Below are 17,970 nucleotides of genomic sequence, written 5' to 3'. Positions count from 1 at the left end.
TTATTCCGCGCATAGGAAAGAAATTACCTCGAGCTATCATTGCCCCAGATCACGTAACGGGCGACCCTGGCAGCCTTGTAGTGAACGCCCGCCCCGTGTCTTGCTCTCCACCTTTCGGCTCGCTACCCTTGCTTTCCACACCCCGGCAGGTTTCACGAAGGACGCGGATTTCTTCGACAAAAGAACGCGTCGTTTGCCTCGAAGCGGTAAAATATAAAGGCGTAGTCGTTTTCTTTGCTTCTGTTAGCCGCGCAAAGCTGGCATGCGAAACGCTGCCGGCCACCCGCGAAAGGACGGGCAACTCGTGGGGCCCTCGATGAACAGCGTTCATTACAAACGGTCCTGTGGAACTAAGGATGACATTAGCGAAACGTTAACGTGAAATCAACGTCTTTAGGGAGGTTTCTTTGCATATAAACTTCATCGGGTTATTGCTTGTATAGCACCTGCCTGCTGCTGAACTGCATGTCAAATTGTTTTAAAACGATATAAAAAAGTTTCAAATCGAATGCGTTGCTCGAATATGAAAACTGTTTAGCTGTCGCCGCTGTTACAGCCTCGATTACCTTCTGCAAATGCATTCTTCTTATAGATAGATACATGCTTATTCCGACATCATATAAGAATCTTGTAGACGTAGAATAAGATAGAATGGAACACTTTAAATCAGCAAGTATGGGCTCTGTTTGAAGCTAACAGAAAGGGTCAGCTATACCATGGCGTTCAGTGATACAGTAGTGTAGCAGCCCACTTAACAACATGTTGCGTGAAATTCCTCTATAACCACATAATAAAGCAAAAACCATGATACAAAAGTTTCAGTGCAACTATGGGTCACGGGCTTGAACATAGTTCAGTATATGCTTAGTTCTAAATTTCAAACTTCTTTCTTTACTGATATGACTACGTGTTGTGACTGACCAGACCAATGAGTCTATAAGATCCGGTGATCTGTCTATGGGATCACAGCAGAACACAAGAATCCAGGTGTCGAGCGAAGCCAATGCGCCACATTTAACCAGCATCATTTTAGCATTGATTTGCGTCGACTTGTTTCGACTTGGTTGTAAGTGCTTCCTTTTTCGGCTTCGGAATATCTAGCCGCAGCTTTACAGCAAATGTTCGAAACGAACCGATAAGTAAAATGTTCCTAAAGTCGGGGCTTGTGGTGCTCAGCGATTGGCCCGCTCTCAGCCATACAGGGTGCTTTCTTTTTAGCTGCACGAACTTTTTTTTAATTGCCTACGGCACATTGCCCAATTCAAACCCTTGACCTACATTACTCCATGAGGTATGCTCCTTTGGAATGTTCCTTTAAATAAATAGTGTAAATATGCGAATTACCTTTTTAATTAATTACTTCACGCCACATATATAAATCTACGAATTATAGCCGCTGAGTTTGCATGGTGTATCCAGTCGGAAAGAATTCTCTGGACAGCAGCAGTTCTGAGATATTAATTTTCATTGTGTCCATCGAAATGCATTCGTATTCCAGCTACTTTTATGCTTCAATGCCTAAAACAGCGGCTTGTTTAAAAAGTAACTGGAACGCCAGTGTATTTCGTCGGACACGTTGAAAATTAATACCTCGGAACTGGTGCTACCCGGAGAATTCGTTCCCATTGGATACGCGATGCGAACTCAGCGGCTATAATTTGTGGATTGATAATTAAAAAGGTAATTAGCGTAATTATATTATTTATTCAAATGAACATTCCGATTTCTCGTAGAAACAATGGCCGCCTCATCGAGTAACTTAAGTCAAGAGTTAGAATTGTGCAGTCTGCCATAGGCAATCTTAAAAAGAAATGGTGCAGTTAAAAAAAACTGCATATCGTTTATTACATTTTGTTTATATTCTGCTCTTAACCGCAAGTACAGAAAGCAAATCATGGATTTTTTTTCTTTTAGTTTTATGTTTCAGAAGGCTTGGCGTAGCAAACGAAAGGACATCAACTCCTGCGTCAGATATTCACTGCGTCGTTAGATGTTGCCCTGCTTTTGTTGCTCGTCTAACAAGGGAGGCAACGTCTAGAGGCTTTCGCATTGTTAATTGTGGCTTCCTTGTCGGGACCGCCTGCCCTTTTCGTGTGGGTGGGTCAATGCTGTTTGAGAGGGGAGGCCTCGTAATAATGATGGATTGGGCTTACCGGTCCAAATGAAGGTGCCTTCACTGAAGCTTTCTCGTTCAGCTTGCTCTATCTGCTTCAAGACTGAGCAGGTCACCTTGAGCGGTAAACAGCTTTCATTGGCACGGGAAGGGATTGCATCTCTTGTGCCCAGAGTGGACTCGTTTGCAGTACTTGTATATTACATATTGTAACAATAGTTCTTGCGGTTGCCTCCTCAGAAAAAAATGGGCGGTTGCGTATTTATGTTTATTGTTTGTGGCGTCTTGCGTTTTAATGCTTCTCATTAAAAGAGTGCTCTGGGAACGTCCTTCACACACAGTGAACGTGGATGGCTGCCGCTGGGACCTTGCTTGAGCCAATTTATGTCTCGCCAAGAAATAATAAAGGTAAAAATAATTTATTGTTCACTTAGCCCAGGTGAAAAGAAAAGGAATTACGTGCCCTACCATGGAAAAGAGGGATCTCTGAATGCCTTCATTATTTTCTACTTTGAAGTCATAGAGGATTTTAAATCTTGTATGAATGACACACACAGTGAAAACTTGTAGGAAAGCAGCAGCTACATATTCCGAAGCCGAATATTTGTCACACATAGGCACGGCTCTTAAGAATTGTGAGGCTGCGCCTACGGCAATACTTGGTTGAATGCATTCACGGCTTAAGTTATCGGCCGACAACACCAGCTTTCTTGCATGAAAGTTCAAGTCCCAGCTATTTAGGTGAAATAATGTTCTCAGAAAAAAAGCTCCTCGGACCTTGGCTAAAGTATTTGCGCATAGGCGTAAAGCCTATTGACTCGCTGTTGCTTTCACTGAAGACGTGTTAACTGCACGACGGCTTGTGACTATACGCCTGCACCTTGGCAGCATTCCGTGCAGATTTAGGAACACATAAAGTACCCAAGGTTGATGAGCTTAATTTGAAGCCCCCCCACCCCACCCCCCTACGGGCAATTTATCATAGTCCGTGCGTTGCTTCAGGACATTCAGCCTTACGGCTTCATCTGTCTTTTTTTTTTTTGCCTGTTTCTTATTTCTTATGTTTCTCTTTCCGGCAGTAAGGTAGAAAATCAGTCATGACCTTTCTTGTTCTTTTCTTTCCCTTGCATAAAGGCTCTGCCGATGGTTTCATATCATTATCCTACGCCAATATGGAGTGCCAATGTCTACCTTGTTGCCAGTACCACACACAAAAAAGAAAGAAAGCACGAAAACTTCATTCATGCGTTTTTTTTTTTTTTTTTTTTTTTTTGTGTGTGGGGAGTACTCATTAGGCAGCGCACGAGGACCACGAACCCTGCTCTTCTCATTTTAACTGCTACTGACAATGCGTGCTCGCCATGGTTGAGTTTGACCACTGGGATGGACTGAGATTGAATCATTTCGGCGGTATGCATAAGGTTATACAAGTGGTGCTTTCACTATGAAAATTCTCAATTTTTCTTTATCGATATGGGACAGATATCTGCTGAGCGGTTATTTGAGGCAATTCTAGAAAGGGACTAGCTTGATTTTCGGTAGACCGTTATTTAGTAGTTTGTCATAGCGCAGCAAACGTTGTGAAAGCGCTAGTGTTCTGCAGAGATGGTGGCGGTGCTTCGCAATCGGGGCATGTCGAAAAAAAAAAGAAAAGAACCCTCCCTCACCTCGGCGCTGTCCAGCAATCTGTTGAGTCTTATTCTAGCGCTGCATCGGATCCCAAGAAAGTGAGTTCCTAGGCAAAAGATGCAGGAGCAAACGTTCGCCCTAAGAACCTTCTGACCTACGCCGATGTTACCGACAGACGCCGTCATGCGGACAATGCGCAAGAGGCCTTGCCGTGCAGCCGGTACTCGAGAGTTGTGGGCATGCACGTTTGTCGCATAAGTAAGCACATATCTTCCACTGCCGGTGTTTATTAACTGCTTGAGCATGTGTGAATTATCATGTCGTCGGAGTGACTCATGCGCGTAGCCGAGTGGTATAATGCTTCAGTATACAGTGTAACATCAGGACCCCCGCCCTTTTTTTTTGTTTCTCTTTATTTTAGTGCCGAAGCCCCAGCTCATGGATAGGTCATCCGCAGAATTCCGTCTCCCGAATGAAACGGAAATTACGTCATGGCCAGGTATTGAGACGCCACGCCTGGGGCCTTCAGGCCAACGGGTAGCAATTCCTGATTCATTTACCACTCCATGGGAAGTGAATTTGGCAGAATTCATCTACCCTTAATCTCACGTAGGAAGCAAAGATAGGGAGTTATCATGCACAGTGTGCCGCAAACGAAACACACAGACGGCGAAAAAATGCGGATACGGCGGCTTTTTTTTTTTTTGTCGTCTTGTGGTGTTCTGTTTGAGCTACATTCTACGTGAAGACACACCGGCTAGCTCAACAGCTTGTTATATTGATCGGCAGTTCTATTAGTAGCTTCCCCGACACTTGTCTCAATATCCAGGCACGTAAGCCTACTTTATGGTAACACAAAATCATCTCCGTCATCTCTGTCACTGACGTCGAGAGACATGGCTTCAGGCAGCATGCTCTTATTTGGTCGTTGCAGCTAGTGCCCTACAACATTTTAAACACTCACTCACATACACAATCGCAACAACTAGACAGGTGAAAAATTAAAGCCTTAGTACTATTGCAAAATGCTTAAAGGCGCTCGAATAAAACGCACCATCTTTGGTACCTTTCACGATTTACCTGATGATGTGCGGGCTTGGGAAACCTTAATTTCTGTTTTTATTTGTGATTTCAATGCCGCAGTGAGGTCCCTGGTGCAGCAATGTTTCACGGCTACATGCCGTGCATTCATCGTGAGAAAGCCCCGCATCATTTGCAAATAGTTCAACGAACAGAGTTGCGTAACACCGCCAATGGAAGCGTCAGGTTAAGGAGGTTTGTATCGAGCAGTGAACGCTGTTGCTCTTACAGTCTCGCGCAGTGGGACTATCGCCAACCACGCGCTACACTTGCACACGTTGTCATCACTTTAATTATTCCCGAAGCGATAAACAGCATGAGCATCTGCGGTCGCGCAGTTTAGTTCAGAAATTAAATAGCCTTCGAACGAGTCAGTTTTTTTATGTTCATAATTTTTATGCTGAGTACTTTACAATTAAAAGCAAAAATGTTGTCAAGGAAACGAAATGTAGCCATTTCGTTGCGCTGTGAAACCTATAGGAAAGAGTAACGACTCCCCTCAGCGCAGTCCCTTTAAATCTCTCCTTCCACGCATCCATCTTTGTTAAAAGGCGTTAACTTAAGTTTCGAGGAGAAAGAAACAAGGTAACGGTGGATTCCAACTTATGTGGTAATCGGTGTTGAGAGACGCTTTCAGAAGTGTCTGGCCAAATAGAAAATGTTATGCAAGCGAAACGCTAATGACCGAAATGCCTGCAGAAAATGACTTACATGGAAGGTTATTTTCCGGATATCAAATTTTAATTATGCGATGGCAATCCAATGTTTAACCAAATGTTACGAAGCCCGCCAAGTGTAACGTAATGGAAGAAATGTTTAGATGCAGGTAAGGTCGGTTTGAAAGGGTGACCAAAGTGCAGATGCAGACGGGGATAGTTGCGAACTTCTTTACATATTGCCTCTGGTAATAGTATAGAGGCTATTGTCGGCAATGGCAAGGCAGCGCTATAATGACGACCGAATGATCACACTGGAACCACGACGGTCTGAAAACCATGGCATCACGAGTACGAGGTGACCACAGCTGCATGACCATGACGGTATGCCGACGATCAACTGCACCTTTACGAAGGTGTCACGATTGCATATGTAGAAGCAATGACGACGAAGGAGTGACAAGACCACGACATATTGAAGGCAGCGGAACAAACACCATGGAACCACGACTCAAGAATGACCACAACTGCATGAAGATGACGGCATGCCGATGCCTACATGATTGCGAAGACGTCATGAGGCATGTGAAGAAGCTATTATGACGAAGGTTTAAACATTGAAATTGCTACAATTGATGACAACGACTGGATGACGACGACAGATTGACGATGGTGGAACGATGACAACGGAACCACGGCAGGAGTGATGGGTACAAAGTGGTGACAGCGTAACCATGACGACGTAACCACGAAGGCATGACGTCTACGGCATGACCATGACGGAATAATGACTTAGTGACGGCGACAGAGTGAGTGACGACGAAATATTGATATAGAGAGAACGTTGACGATGGTACCATGAGTGGAGGGACCAGAGTACCGCGACGACCAGCGAGTGACGTTGATAGAACTATGACGATTAGAACCACCAAGGTTGAGGACTACGACATGACGACGGTGGAATGAAGACAACAGCGTGACATTGACGCTATGCTCACAACTGCATAATTACGATGGGGTGACGACTGCACGATGAAGTGAAGACGACAGAACGATAATGGCATGGCGACAAGGAAGTTACGAATAAAAGACCAAAATAATGACGTCAATGGAACGATGACGATGGTGTGACGGCGACAAACCCTATCTGCTAACTGGTTTGCACTATTAGCCGCGACATTAGAGTTTCTCCATAGGCTCCCCTTAGGGAGCCAGAGTTGTGCCACTGTTTTCCGCGCGCTGCTCGCGTCGGCTCCAGCGATTTCAGCGCCGCTTTTTGCCGCGCGCCATCACGTGGTCCAAACGGGCTCTACTGGACTACGGAGAAGCTATTACTCCGCAGCAACCGACCTACCAAGCTCAATTAACATCGGTACGGTTATAATTCTTGTTTCTTGAGTTTTAATTATAATCACTCATTCCCGCTTGCCAGGCACCTTGAGGCAGGTAGGTTCCTGGCTTGCCACCTTCGGGAGGCCTTCCTTTAACGAAAACGCATGAGCGATGGTGGCATTTGAATCAGGTTGCCCCAGTGCGAAAGCCCAATTAGACCGTAGAGAGTGTGCAAGCTATGAAAGAGGGATAATTTTACTGCACTCACCCCAACGGACAAGCCAGCGCTTTGACACGGCTGGTGCGCGCCTCACGTTAATTAACAATTTTCTTCCTTAGGACCAGGGCGCTGTTGCTTCCCCCCCCCCTCTTCCCTATGGTAACTAGCACTTTCTGGCGTCATGGTACATTTCACCGCCTTAGAAGCGAGCCGTTTACATATACGGAGCGCTCTCTTTTCTAGACTGGCCTATAGGTCGTAGCGGAACAGGCTGAAACATTTCATCCCCGGAATATAATGAATCAGTCGTCGTGTCATCGTCGTCAAGGTCGCTGTCTTGCCGTCGCCTTCCTATCGTCGTCACATGCACACTTGCAAATGTCGATAAGAGGCCACCATCAGACCAGTTTCTTTTAGGACCTTGGCCTAATGCAAACTGTTCCGCATTCCAGGGTAGCGTGTCGTACTGCTGCCGAGTTGTAGTGGTGCCTGCCTATCGAAGCTCGAGCGACGTTACTTATTGGGTAGCGTGGCGTTGTCGGCGGGCTGCAGGCATCCGGTAGACCATGGCGACCAAGCAAGGGCGAGACGATTTATAGTGCGAAACTTGCACGGTTTATTCAAAGGTTGGTGAAAGATGATGAGAAGAGAATGAAGTGATCAAAAGTACATTTCGGAGCCCCTTAAATAGGCTCTCTGCAATCGTGGGAGGGATCTTGCTTCCGTCAACGTCACGTGACCGGCACAGAAATAGCGGGGCAGTGCCCCGTTCCAAGAGGAATATAAGATGGCTGCCCACCAATCGCTCAGGCACTCGCTACTCGCACCTGCAGGTGAGCATGGTTTATTTGCGAAAAATAAAAATTTTTGCGTGGCAGTAAAACGTTATCGAGCCATTTCGGCACGTATACGACATCGCTCGGCCAACTCTTCCTTGCTCAGGATGCATATTAGCGGCGTTCTTAACCTTCCGTTGCACGCCACCACAATTTTCGATCAGCCCCCGCAAGCTAAGCAAGGGGTATCGGACCAATCGCAGACGCCGGCTCCTCCCTTTTCATCCGGTTATCTGTTTTGACTGTGCTGCTCGGCCCCGTCGAAACCCACTCCCCTTGAGCGCGCTCCTCGCCTCGTGTCAGCCAATTAGATAAGAAAGACTGCTCAATGTAGACAAGGCCTGTTAGCTTTGAAAGTAAAATAAGTTTCCTACAAACGAGGACCTCATTTGATTTTGCTTTTCAAACAACGCTGCGGGTTACTGCCCGATGCTTGCGTCGGTGGTTACGTAAATTTGTCGTCCGGAGATTGGAATAAAAACAGATTGGAATAGTTTTACGTTATAGGGCCCCAATCTGTTTTTATTTCAATCTCCTGACGTAAGTTTCCGTAAGCATCGGGCGTAAACCAGCAGCGTTGTTCGAAAAGCTCCATCCAATGCGCTTCTCGTGTAGACGATGTCACTTTCGTTTGCTTTCAAAGCGAATAGCATTGCCTACATTAAACAGTTTTTCTTACCTAACTGACAGAGAAGAGGCGAGGAGCACGCTCAAGTGGAGAGAATTACGACAGGGCGGAGCCAGCACAGTGAAACTAGGCAACAGGATGAGGAGGGTGCTGCCAGCGTCTGCGATTGGTCCACTTCCCGTTACTTAGCCTGCGCTGGCTGGTTGAAAATCGCCGTGGTGTGCAACGGAAGGTTAAAAGTGCCGCAAAAACTTATACTCAGCAAAGTAATGTTGGCGGAGCAATGTCGTATACGTGCTGAAAAGTCTCCACAACGTTATACAGCCAGGAAAAATCTTTTATTATAAAGAAATAAAACCATACTCCCCGGCAGCTCTGAGTCGCCAGCGCCATAGTGATTGGCGGGCAGCCATCTTCTATTCCTTTCGCAATGGGCCAGTGCCCGCCTATTCAGAAAAACTTTCAGTTTTGTTCGGCATACTATTGCGTCTTTAAAGCGTACACGTCACTCTGACGCGATGAATTTTCGCAGTTTTGTGACGTCGCATGACAGACAGGCAAAGTCGGTGCAGCCCGAAAAAGTTTGACCAATACCAATTGGTCAAACAACGCCTTTTTCACTAATGGCCAGAAAGGCGTCGAATCAGAAATTATTATTTTTATTTCGTTGGATCTAATCATACATAATCAGCATGCACACATCATATCGGACGTCACGTGACAGACAAGCGCATAGGTGGCTGCTTAAAATTATTTTGACCAATCGTGCAGGGCTAATTGCAGAATTGGAATAGAAAACTTTGGAATAGCTTTACGTTATAGCGCCCCTGGTTGTCTACTCACACATAGTGTGTTTACATGTGGGTGTACGGTGTGCATTTGTTCACAGACAATTTCTCCGTGGTTGTAGCACGGCCGTAAACGCTCGTCTGCATTTGTTGACGATGTACACAAAAATTTTGTCTTGCGCTGTTGTCTTACTGCTGTGGTAAGATCAGTGACTGCCCCTGTCGAACGTGCCATGTATCATGTCGTACCCTCCGTTCGCTGCCATAGTACATATGTTACTGTTGTTTTACCTTTCTAGTAAACTACAAAAGGTATTTCCTCTCGTTATAAAGAAATCAAGTGGTCGAAGCGATACATGAATGCTGCGCTTTACCGAGTTGCCATCATGTGCTGATCGCTCCACAAGCTCTGTTATACCACGCACCTAAAACGAGGTGGCATGAATGTCACCCAGCAGTAAAAGAAAGTAAAAAAAAAACATACATATAATCGTTAGCATGCGCTTATGATCACGTCATACACTTCATATCACGGTTCAATATTTGGTTCGGATGCCACGAAAATGAGTGTATTTTGCCTCGCAAGTAAATCGTGGAATTTGGTGTTTGGACTCGATGTTACAAAAGAAAAGCTAACACAATGTATTATTGAGGACCCTGTTTGATAGCGATGTCACAGATCCCGTATACACGCTAAAGCGTTGACGGTGCTGATAACTCTACAGCTTGATCTCGCCACGAATAATGCTCCGCACAAGATTGCTTCCAGGAGTGTGTGTGACGTGCACATCTATTATTTTTACCTGTTTACCCCGCTTAGTGGAAACTGGTTACATCTTGAGGAAGCTGGTCGCTTGATCAGCTGTCTTTCACCCCCCTTCGAAACAGTACGAGGCTGGACAGCCGACTGAGGGATTAACATTGAATCTGTACTGTCTGTTTTCCCGGCAAAAAGAACTTTTTTCGCCTCCTCTCTGGCCGAATACAAAACTTTGAATGCGCATATTACGCATTTCACCTGAAGCACGAATCTCTATAGAAACTGAGAATAAACTAAGAAGTGCCTATCCCATGGGCTGTCCGTAAGAAAATGAAGAAATGTTCGACTTGGCCGCCTATTTTGCATTTGAAAAGGGAAACCTTTTCCGACAGCTCTTACTTCGTGCATGTAGGTACAAAGGCAGCACGCAAGCACAAAACACTATGAGCCCGCTTGCTCGCAACGGCTGTGACGGTGAGCCACCGCTGTACAAGATTAGCGTGGAGCAAAGCGTGTAGTCTCGACTAGTCGGGAGCAATTCTTGCGGGAAAGGTACACGCACGTCGTGTCACGCGGAGTTTGGCAACCACAACAGATGAGCAACCAACTCGTCGCGAACCAAAGCTTGGCGTTTCGGGCGAAAGAAGCAATAGGGCGAAACAAAATGGCCTCTCTTTGAAAGCATTCGCTCTGAACTCTACTCGAAGCCCGGGAAAAACAAGGAAGAACGCCGCCAGCGTGAAACGGCACGGACCGAACTAGTGTTGCGTCACTTCGCCGCCGAGCCGATGTATGGTCCTGAGCAGCGGCGCCCCAGCGAAAGCGAAGACCGCCAAGGCACGCACGTTGCAGAGGCGTTTCCCCGTCGTGGAAGAAAAGCGGTTTCCTGCTGGCGCGCGACTTGCTCGCCGAGCGGCGGCCTCTGCCTGATGAATGCTGTGCGGAGAAGGCGTCCGTGAGAGGCCGGAGAAGACGTGCGCCCGCGGGCTCGTGCGGGTGACAAATAAACGGCGCGACGCGCGCAGCTCTTCTCCTCCGGCGATTCCTCCCTTTCCTGCACCGTGAGCGAGCAATGCTAGCGCGTGTACACGAGCACGCGCGAGGAATATGACTCGCCTGGAGCTCGTTCTTCATCGGAGGCCGCGCTCTGCTAGCGGCTGCCGGCGTGTGGCTCGTGTGAACGCCGCAGTGCCAAGCCGTGTATACGCGAGTGTGCCAGTGTTTGTTTGTGCGGGCGCATATCTCGGCGCGAATCAAAGTGGAGCTTGGTCGGCGCCGCACTCGCCTCGTGACGCTCGCGCGCGAGTGCGGATTTGCATAATGGGCGTCTGCGGCTGGTTCGCTCGCGCGTTCGCCATGGGGTGAGCGCGCAGTCGAGGTGGACGGCAGTGCCTCCCAGATTTCTCGGCCGTCTTACTCTTTTGTTTAGTTGGCCGAGGCGCACTGGAAGGAAAAGAAAGGCGGGAAGGAGATTGTTGGAGAGGTGCCGAGTCGTAGTAAGAAACCGAGTGCGTTTACGGTCGCGCGCTTCTAACGTTCGAGATCTCCGGCTCGCTTTCGAGGATTATCCATGCCCGCGAACGAGCCCGCGCGCAGTACTCGCGTACTACAGATTGTTGTGGCACTTCTATGTATATCTGCCAAATTTAAATTTAAGTTTAATTTACATACACTCGCGACGTCATTTGTGCGTAGTTAGCGGGTTGTCGAGGTCAATTTACTTTAAGAAGTAAAATTAGAAAATGGAAGAATGTAGAGTGTATCTTTAGGTTTAGGTTCACCTCCCCCCCCTTGAAGAAAAAGAAAACGATGAAAGAAAACAACGTGGTAACGGAGCCCTCCGCAGTCATCCTCACTTCATGATGGTGTATGTTTTATCTTCTGTGGCATTCGTAGAGATCGTAAACATGTTTCAGTAAGGGGTAGACTTTGTCTAGCTGATTCTGTGTTGTGAATTGTTGTCATCATTAGAGCCTTGAAGTTTTTTAGCCCTCTGCATGAAAGTCAGCTCACGTGGCAGTTACCATCCTATACCAGCCTCTGTCACCATCAAGTGCACTTTTCGCAGGGCGCTCTAGGACTGCTCTGGTCGCCGTCCCGTCGCGTAGGCATTTGAGAAAAGCTCCTGTCATTACAAAGGACCCCATCGGCCGAGTCAGTGATGTCACCTATGAAGCCGTTCCAGCCAGCCTCGCAACCAGTCCTCCGCTCCGACCACTAGTGACATCCTCCACATCGCCAGGCTCAAGCCTTACAACTCTCTGCTTTCCACATATATATAACGGCACCAGGACGCCGCTTGTACCGCCAGGGGTTATGTTACGATATAACAGACACTTGAGACAAAGCGAAAAGGAAGACAAAGACGGGAGTCCCAGTTTAGCACGAGCTGGTTTCTACCTTGGTCTGGCGGCGCTGCTCTTCTAAACACACAGTAATTAGTTCCATTGTTTGTGTCTCCGCACGCAACAAAACATTATATATATATATATATATATATATATATATATATATATATATATATATATATATATATATATATATATATATATATATATATATATGCCATTTACACATTGCTATTTAGATGTACTTTGCACCTACTTTGTCCGAAAAACGATATTATACGATCATTGTCAAATTGTTATTTAGTGTCGGATATTTATGCACCGGCTGGAGACTCCTAATCTTAAGTTGCGTTTAAGAGTTACATTTAGGTGAAAAACAAGGAACCGCAGTTCAGCTAGAGATATCCGTGCCGTGCTGTACCTCTCATTCATATACAATTCAGGTCCTATTGCTACCTTAAATAAAATCAATCAGTCAATCTTTTATTTACACATGAATCAATCAATCAATCAACCAATCAACCAATCAATCAATCGAATACTTTTGCTTAGCCAACCAAACATTTGTATGCGAAGAAAATGCAGGAAGTGAAAGACAGGGACGCCGTTTTCTTCCGTCAACTATTTAATAATATTTCTCTCGTGGTTTGCTTTTCAAGCAAACCAAGATAAACGCTCCAACAGCGCATGTGTGTGCGGACAAATAATGCTTCGGAGAATTCTCAAGCTTTTGTACATATTCATAGTTCCAGCACAGCACGGCACAACAAAACGGAAATTTGCATACACCATAGACAAGTAACCGTCACATCAGCTTAAAAGGCTTTGCCCACACAGTGAGTGGGAATGCTCCGGGCTCTCGCGTGTAGAAATAAGTGGTAAGACTAGTTCAGGGGATGAAATGAAATGCACCAAAATTATGTGCGAGTAATGGTGCGTCATGTGAAGTTGCATTTCAAGCAACGCAGGAAAATGAATGTGAATGAACTCGTGAATAAGTGGGGTGATCTATCTGGTGATATATTAGAAAACTGGAGGCGACCGCAGGGCTTACGTAAAAGTTAAGCAAAGCGTTGCTGTAGTTGCATAAAGTGCGGTTGACGCATATGCAATTTTCTAAGCCTCTGCACCAGGCAGGCAGCGTACTGGCGATTTAGTGCACCGATACTGAGCAATGGGGTGAAGCGTATTTTCTATTGGTGTCCAGAGGGAGTAAATATTTCAGTCTTGTCCAAGCCGTCAATCAATTTATATATTTCTGTCACATGTAATACTATGCATTATGAAATGGTTCTCATTGGTGGGGAAGCATGTTTGCAGTTCTGTGAATTTCACATGGCTGTTGACAAATATTCAGTCACATGTTCACATTGTGGGATCGGAGGAGTAAGAAGTGTCCGTATATAAGGCTGAAAATGCACACTTAATCATTAAAAGCAGTGTATAGTTGACATGCGCACCACGGGCAATTTGTCTGAAAACATAGCCGTGCTATAAACAGAGGCGAAAGAAAAAAACAGTTAAAAAATGTTATAATGACGCGCATAATGCGTCGTTTTAGAGTCTTGTCCACTGATTTCATATGCTAAGTAAGATGTCAAATATTATGCGTCGACGCCGTCTAGTTTTGCATTCTGTAGTTTATCATTATGCCTAACAACGGAATGAATCTGCGGGCATGTGTTTCGGCGTTCTCGAGTTGTTTCTCCCAATATATGTCCAGTCAATACTGCGGTAGCGTTTGCTAAACAGTGTCTGAATTAATGAAACAGTGCTATGAACAGAAGCTGCTGGGATTGATCTCACTAGTCCCAACAGTTGACAGCGTTAAATTCAGCCCCCAAAATAACTAATCAAGTTGCAGCATTTGCCACCTTTCAAAACAAATGCAAACCGGTTTTTTGCGAAAAGCACGATGTGGTGAAACGTCAACATGCAGCGACCAAGGCGTTCTTACACTCTTTTGAATCATTTGAATTGTTTTTTGAATCGTTGAAGCTAACGTAGTGTGTCGCAGATGTCTCATAGGCGTGGATAGGGCCGGTTGATTGTGTACCAGGGTTCTAAACTGGATGCTGCCGAGTGCCACCACGTAGTCGAATTCAGCCATCTTGTCTTTTCTGATGGCTCCCAATAGGGCCACACCCACTGAGACTGTGCTGAAGGAGACAGCAAGGCGGCGTTCGATACTGTGGAAGAATTCGACACCGTCCAGAAGTTCACATTGGGTCAGCCGTTCTAATGATACCCGTAGCCGAAATGACCGTAGCCGCCAAGGTGGCCGTAGCCGCCGAAGTGACCATAGCCGCCGAGGTGGCCGAGCCCGTAGCCGCCGAGATGGCCGAGCCCGTAGCCGCCGAGATGGCCGAGCCCGTAGCCGCCGAGATGGCCGAAGCCGCCCAGATGACCGAGGCCTCCGTAGGCGACAACAGGTGCAGCTGCAACGGTGGCTACTTGGCGAGGAACCGCGGGCACCGCCGGCGTAGCGACCACGACTGGCCCCTTGGCCGGTGTGTTGTAGGCGGCAGCAGCGGGCTTCGACGCCGCAGTGCCGGGCTCGTTGGTGCTGACCACGGCGCGGAACCCGTTCGCGTCGGCTACGTAGTTGACCTTGCGTGTGAGGCCGTACGCGTCCCGGTAGCTGTAGGAGCCGACGCGGCGGTTGTGCGCATCCGATACCTCGTTGCGCGCCTGCGTGTTGCCGTGTCCGTCGGTGGTCAGGTAGCCGAACCTGGTGGCTTGCGGTGCCTGCGATCAAAGTAAAGGCTTACTTGAAAGCAGTGTCCATATATGTATATATATGTAAAAACGCAGATACAAGGACGAGGTTTGTATTCCTTTAGAACACACTTTGGCGTTGATGTAAAACATCACTTATGCATGTATACTAACTTGAATTGGTCTAATCTATAGCGTAACATGAGCGATAATGCGAAGCATAATAAGAAATTTGGGGGCGCAAACACGTCCAAAAATACAGTATGTTTTTTTTTTTTTTCGCGTGTCTTTATATCTGGACACACCAGGCGGTAACCGAATGCAAGAAACCTCACTTATTGGGCAAGGCATTACAGGACTGTGTAAGCGAGGAATTTCAACATTATGAAAGCAAACCACAAAGCTCTTTGAGAAAATTTGACAATAGATGATGAGGTGTTTCTGCGCATAAATTCTAAGGAGTCCAAGATGCGAGTATTATTTAAGTTTGTTTTCCAATCCCAATGGAACCTGACTGCTTGCCATTATCGTTTCAAGTGGTCAAACCCCATTGCACAAAATCAACGTTTCAGCTTTAGTTAGCTTTTTTTTTTTTTTTTACTAGACGTGAGAATGAAAAAGTGACTCACAACGACGTCGACAGTAGCTGCCTTAGCCACGACTGGAGCGGCGGCTACAACAGGGGCGGCAGCAACGACGGGGGCCTTAGCTACTAGTGGAGCTGCAAAAGCCGCTCCGTATCCGTAGCCATGGCCTCCGAGGCCCCCGAACAAGCTGAGACCTCCATAGCCTCCTACGATGCCAGCCGAAGAGGCCGCTGCCGAGAGGCAAACCAAGAACACCTGCGAAGTGGTCAAAGAAAAGAAACAAGTTTGCATTTGAAAGCCACCATTAGAGCAGGCTGGAGCGATTGCATTTTGATACAAGAATTCCTCTGCTTCAATATATAAGAAATATCTAAAAAGAACCTAACACCCTAATGAAACTTTTTAATATTATTTTGGCGGTTTCAGGCGCTCCTAATTAGGTGGTGACATTCAATTGTGAAAGCGTTTATACTGTTTATGAATTACCATACTTTCCGAGCTACGTATAGGCTGCCAGTCTATTGTTTTTTTCCGCGTCATCCAAGCAACCCTATAATTCAGAACAGCTGCGTGACAAACCATAGCTATTACTTTTAAAACCTATATTTGCTCAAACATAAAGAAAAATAGAAATGACAACTGACAGTGGTTCTTTTTTTCTTTGTGTCACGTTATAAACCTCCAAACATAGCCATGTCAACGACCTCAACCGCGATATTTCGGATGTACACAATTTAGTGTCTTCGGGTCAAAAGGACGCGCGTAAAAAACGTTCGACGCGTAGCAGGGAGACACTCACTTGTGCGATCATGTCACGATGTGGGTCGCGTAATCCAACGCTCGTAGTGGCCCGAGCTGCTGCTGGCGCAACTGTGCGGCCCACCTTATATAAGCGCGCATCGGAATACGGCCTAATTGCAGAGGGTTAGTTGCGTCTCACTGCAGTGACCAATGGGCGAGCAAGTTGCGCAGTACGTGCCCGAGCTCTTTAAGCAAGATAAAACACGAACGCCCCGCGGTCAAACACGCCCCGCGAAAAACAAAGAAAGTACTTCTGCAGGAAGGGGCTGGGGAGGTTGGGGGCGAATAGGCTGCGGAAGACCAATATTGCGAACAAGGCCGCTCAGGATATGGACACGGGCGTTCGCTGCCTCCTCGACGTCGATGCGTTGTGGCAGGCAAACATCGTGCTTCGTTAAACTTCTCTTTTACCTTCCTCTAAATACCCTGCCAAAATTTTCAGTGAGGACAGTACTAAAGACCACCACGTCTCTCCCAGAGGCTTTTAATGAGGCAACTTTCGAACGCGTTCTACGTGCTTGGAACGTGTCTTCAAGTCTGGAAGCTATGTTCCGATCGGTTCCAAGTCCTTCGGCTATGATTACATCTTCTAAACGCCAATTGTGCTGTGTGCCTTGCGCGAAAGGCCGCTGCGGTGATTAATTAAAGCCTGAGCTCTTGGGCCGGTAGCGTTAGAGGTGCTTGGCAATCGATAACCTGTGACGTGTCCTTGTCTTTGGCTTTTTGGTTAACTTCCGCTGCTCGGAGTAACAGCATGAATGACAGGAAATAGAAGCTGATAGTTGCAGTACAGGTTGTGGTGCATCGCAGCGGCATGGCAATAAAGCCCTCAATGCCCACCTTTATCGTTGCCAAAGCTTTCGTTTACTGTCATTTGGCGTTAACAGAGAATCAGACATATTTCCAGCTTGTGAAACTACCGCGGTTAATGCTATTTGCTCTTTTGATTTGATCTATACAGCGGCATTAAGTCACGGTATATATGAGGTAATGTACTGATAAAATAAGATATTTATCACTTTTCCTGCCAGCATGAGTAAACCAGAAAATGGTGTAGAAATTATGAGTTTATTGTTCGATGGGAAACAAAAAAGCAAGGAGAACAAATTCGGACATCAAACAAATATCCTTAGACTGAATTGTTGTAGGCTTACTACGAAGTACTGTGTGCAAAAAGTATCCAAAATGTCAATAAAAGAAAAAAGACGGCCCGATGGCAAATTAATAAAGACTGATTTTCCTGAATGCAGTGTGCTTCCACTTCAGAAGTTTGTTTTTTGTCGAGCTCGCACGTTCCAAAAAGGGCGTAGCCAGCTAGCTCAAATGCGAAACAACTACCGTTGCGGAAAAAGTCTGTTCGGCTGCAGCTACAACGGCATTCATTGTGAATGACACTCTTACAATGATCGACAGCGCAACCAGAGACTGGTCCACACATATTTCAGTCCTAGGAAGAGTGTTAACGACGTGGAAA

At 46.4% G+C, this 17,970-nt stretch overlaps 1 protein-coding gene across 1 annotated transcript; it reads right to left on the bottom strand.

The window, feature by feature from the left end:
* Positions 1-12,997: 12,997 nt before the first annotated feature.
* LOC126541270 (uncharacterized) lies at positions 12,998-16,108 on the bottom strand. Its single transcript, XM_050187972.3, has 2 exons — positions 15,738-16,108; positions 12,998-15,138 (listed from the first exon to the last, which is right to left on the bottom strand). The coding sequence occupies exons 1-2, from the start codon at positions 15,984-15,986 to the stop codon at positions 14,629-14,631; spliced, it is 759 nt and encodes a 252-aa protein (XP_050043929.2). The 5' UTR covers positions 15,987-16,108; the 3' UTR covers positions 12,998-14,628.
* Between the last annotated feature and the right edge of the window lie 1,862 nt (positions 16,109-17,970).

This window comes from Dermacentor andersoni, chromosome 2 (assembly GCF_023375885.2).
Source record: "Dermacentor andersoni chromosome 2, qqDerAnde1_hic_scaffold, whole genome shotgun sequence".
Classification (NCBI taxonomy): domain Eukaryota; kingdom Metazoa; phylum Arthropoda; class Arachnida; order Ixodida; family Ixodidae; genus Dermacentor; species Dermacentor andersoni.
The sequence above is the reverse complement of the archived record's forward strand: the minus strand, read 5'-3'. Positions and strand labels throughout refer to the sequence as shown.

Bases quoted from the DNA above. Each gene is read 5' to 3' on its own strand.
- LOC126541270 (XM_050187972.3), bottom strand. From the start codon at position 15,986: ATGCAAACTTGTTTCTTTTCTTTGACCACTTCGCAGGTGTTCTTGGTT. The intron at 15,139-15,737 runs GTGAGTCACTTT...CTTTGATCGCAG, and splicing joins CAGCTACTGTCGACGTCGTT to GCACCGCAAGCCACCAGGTT.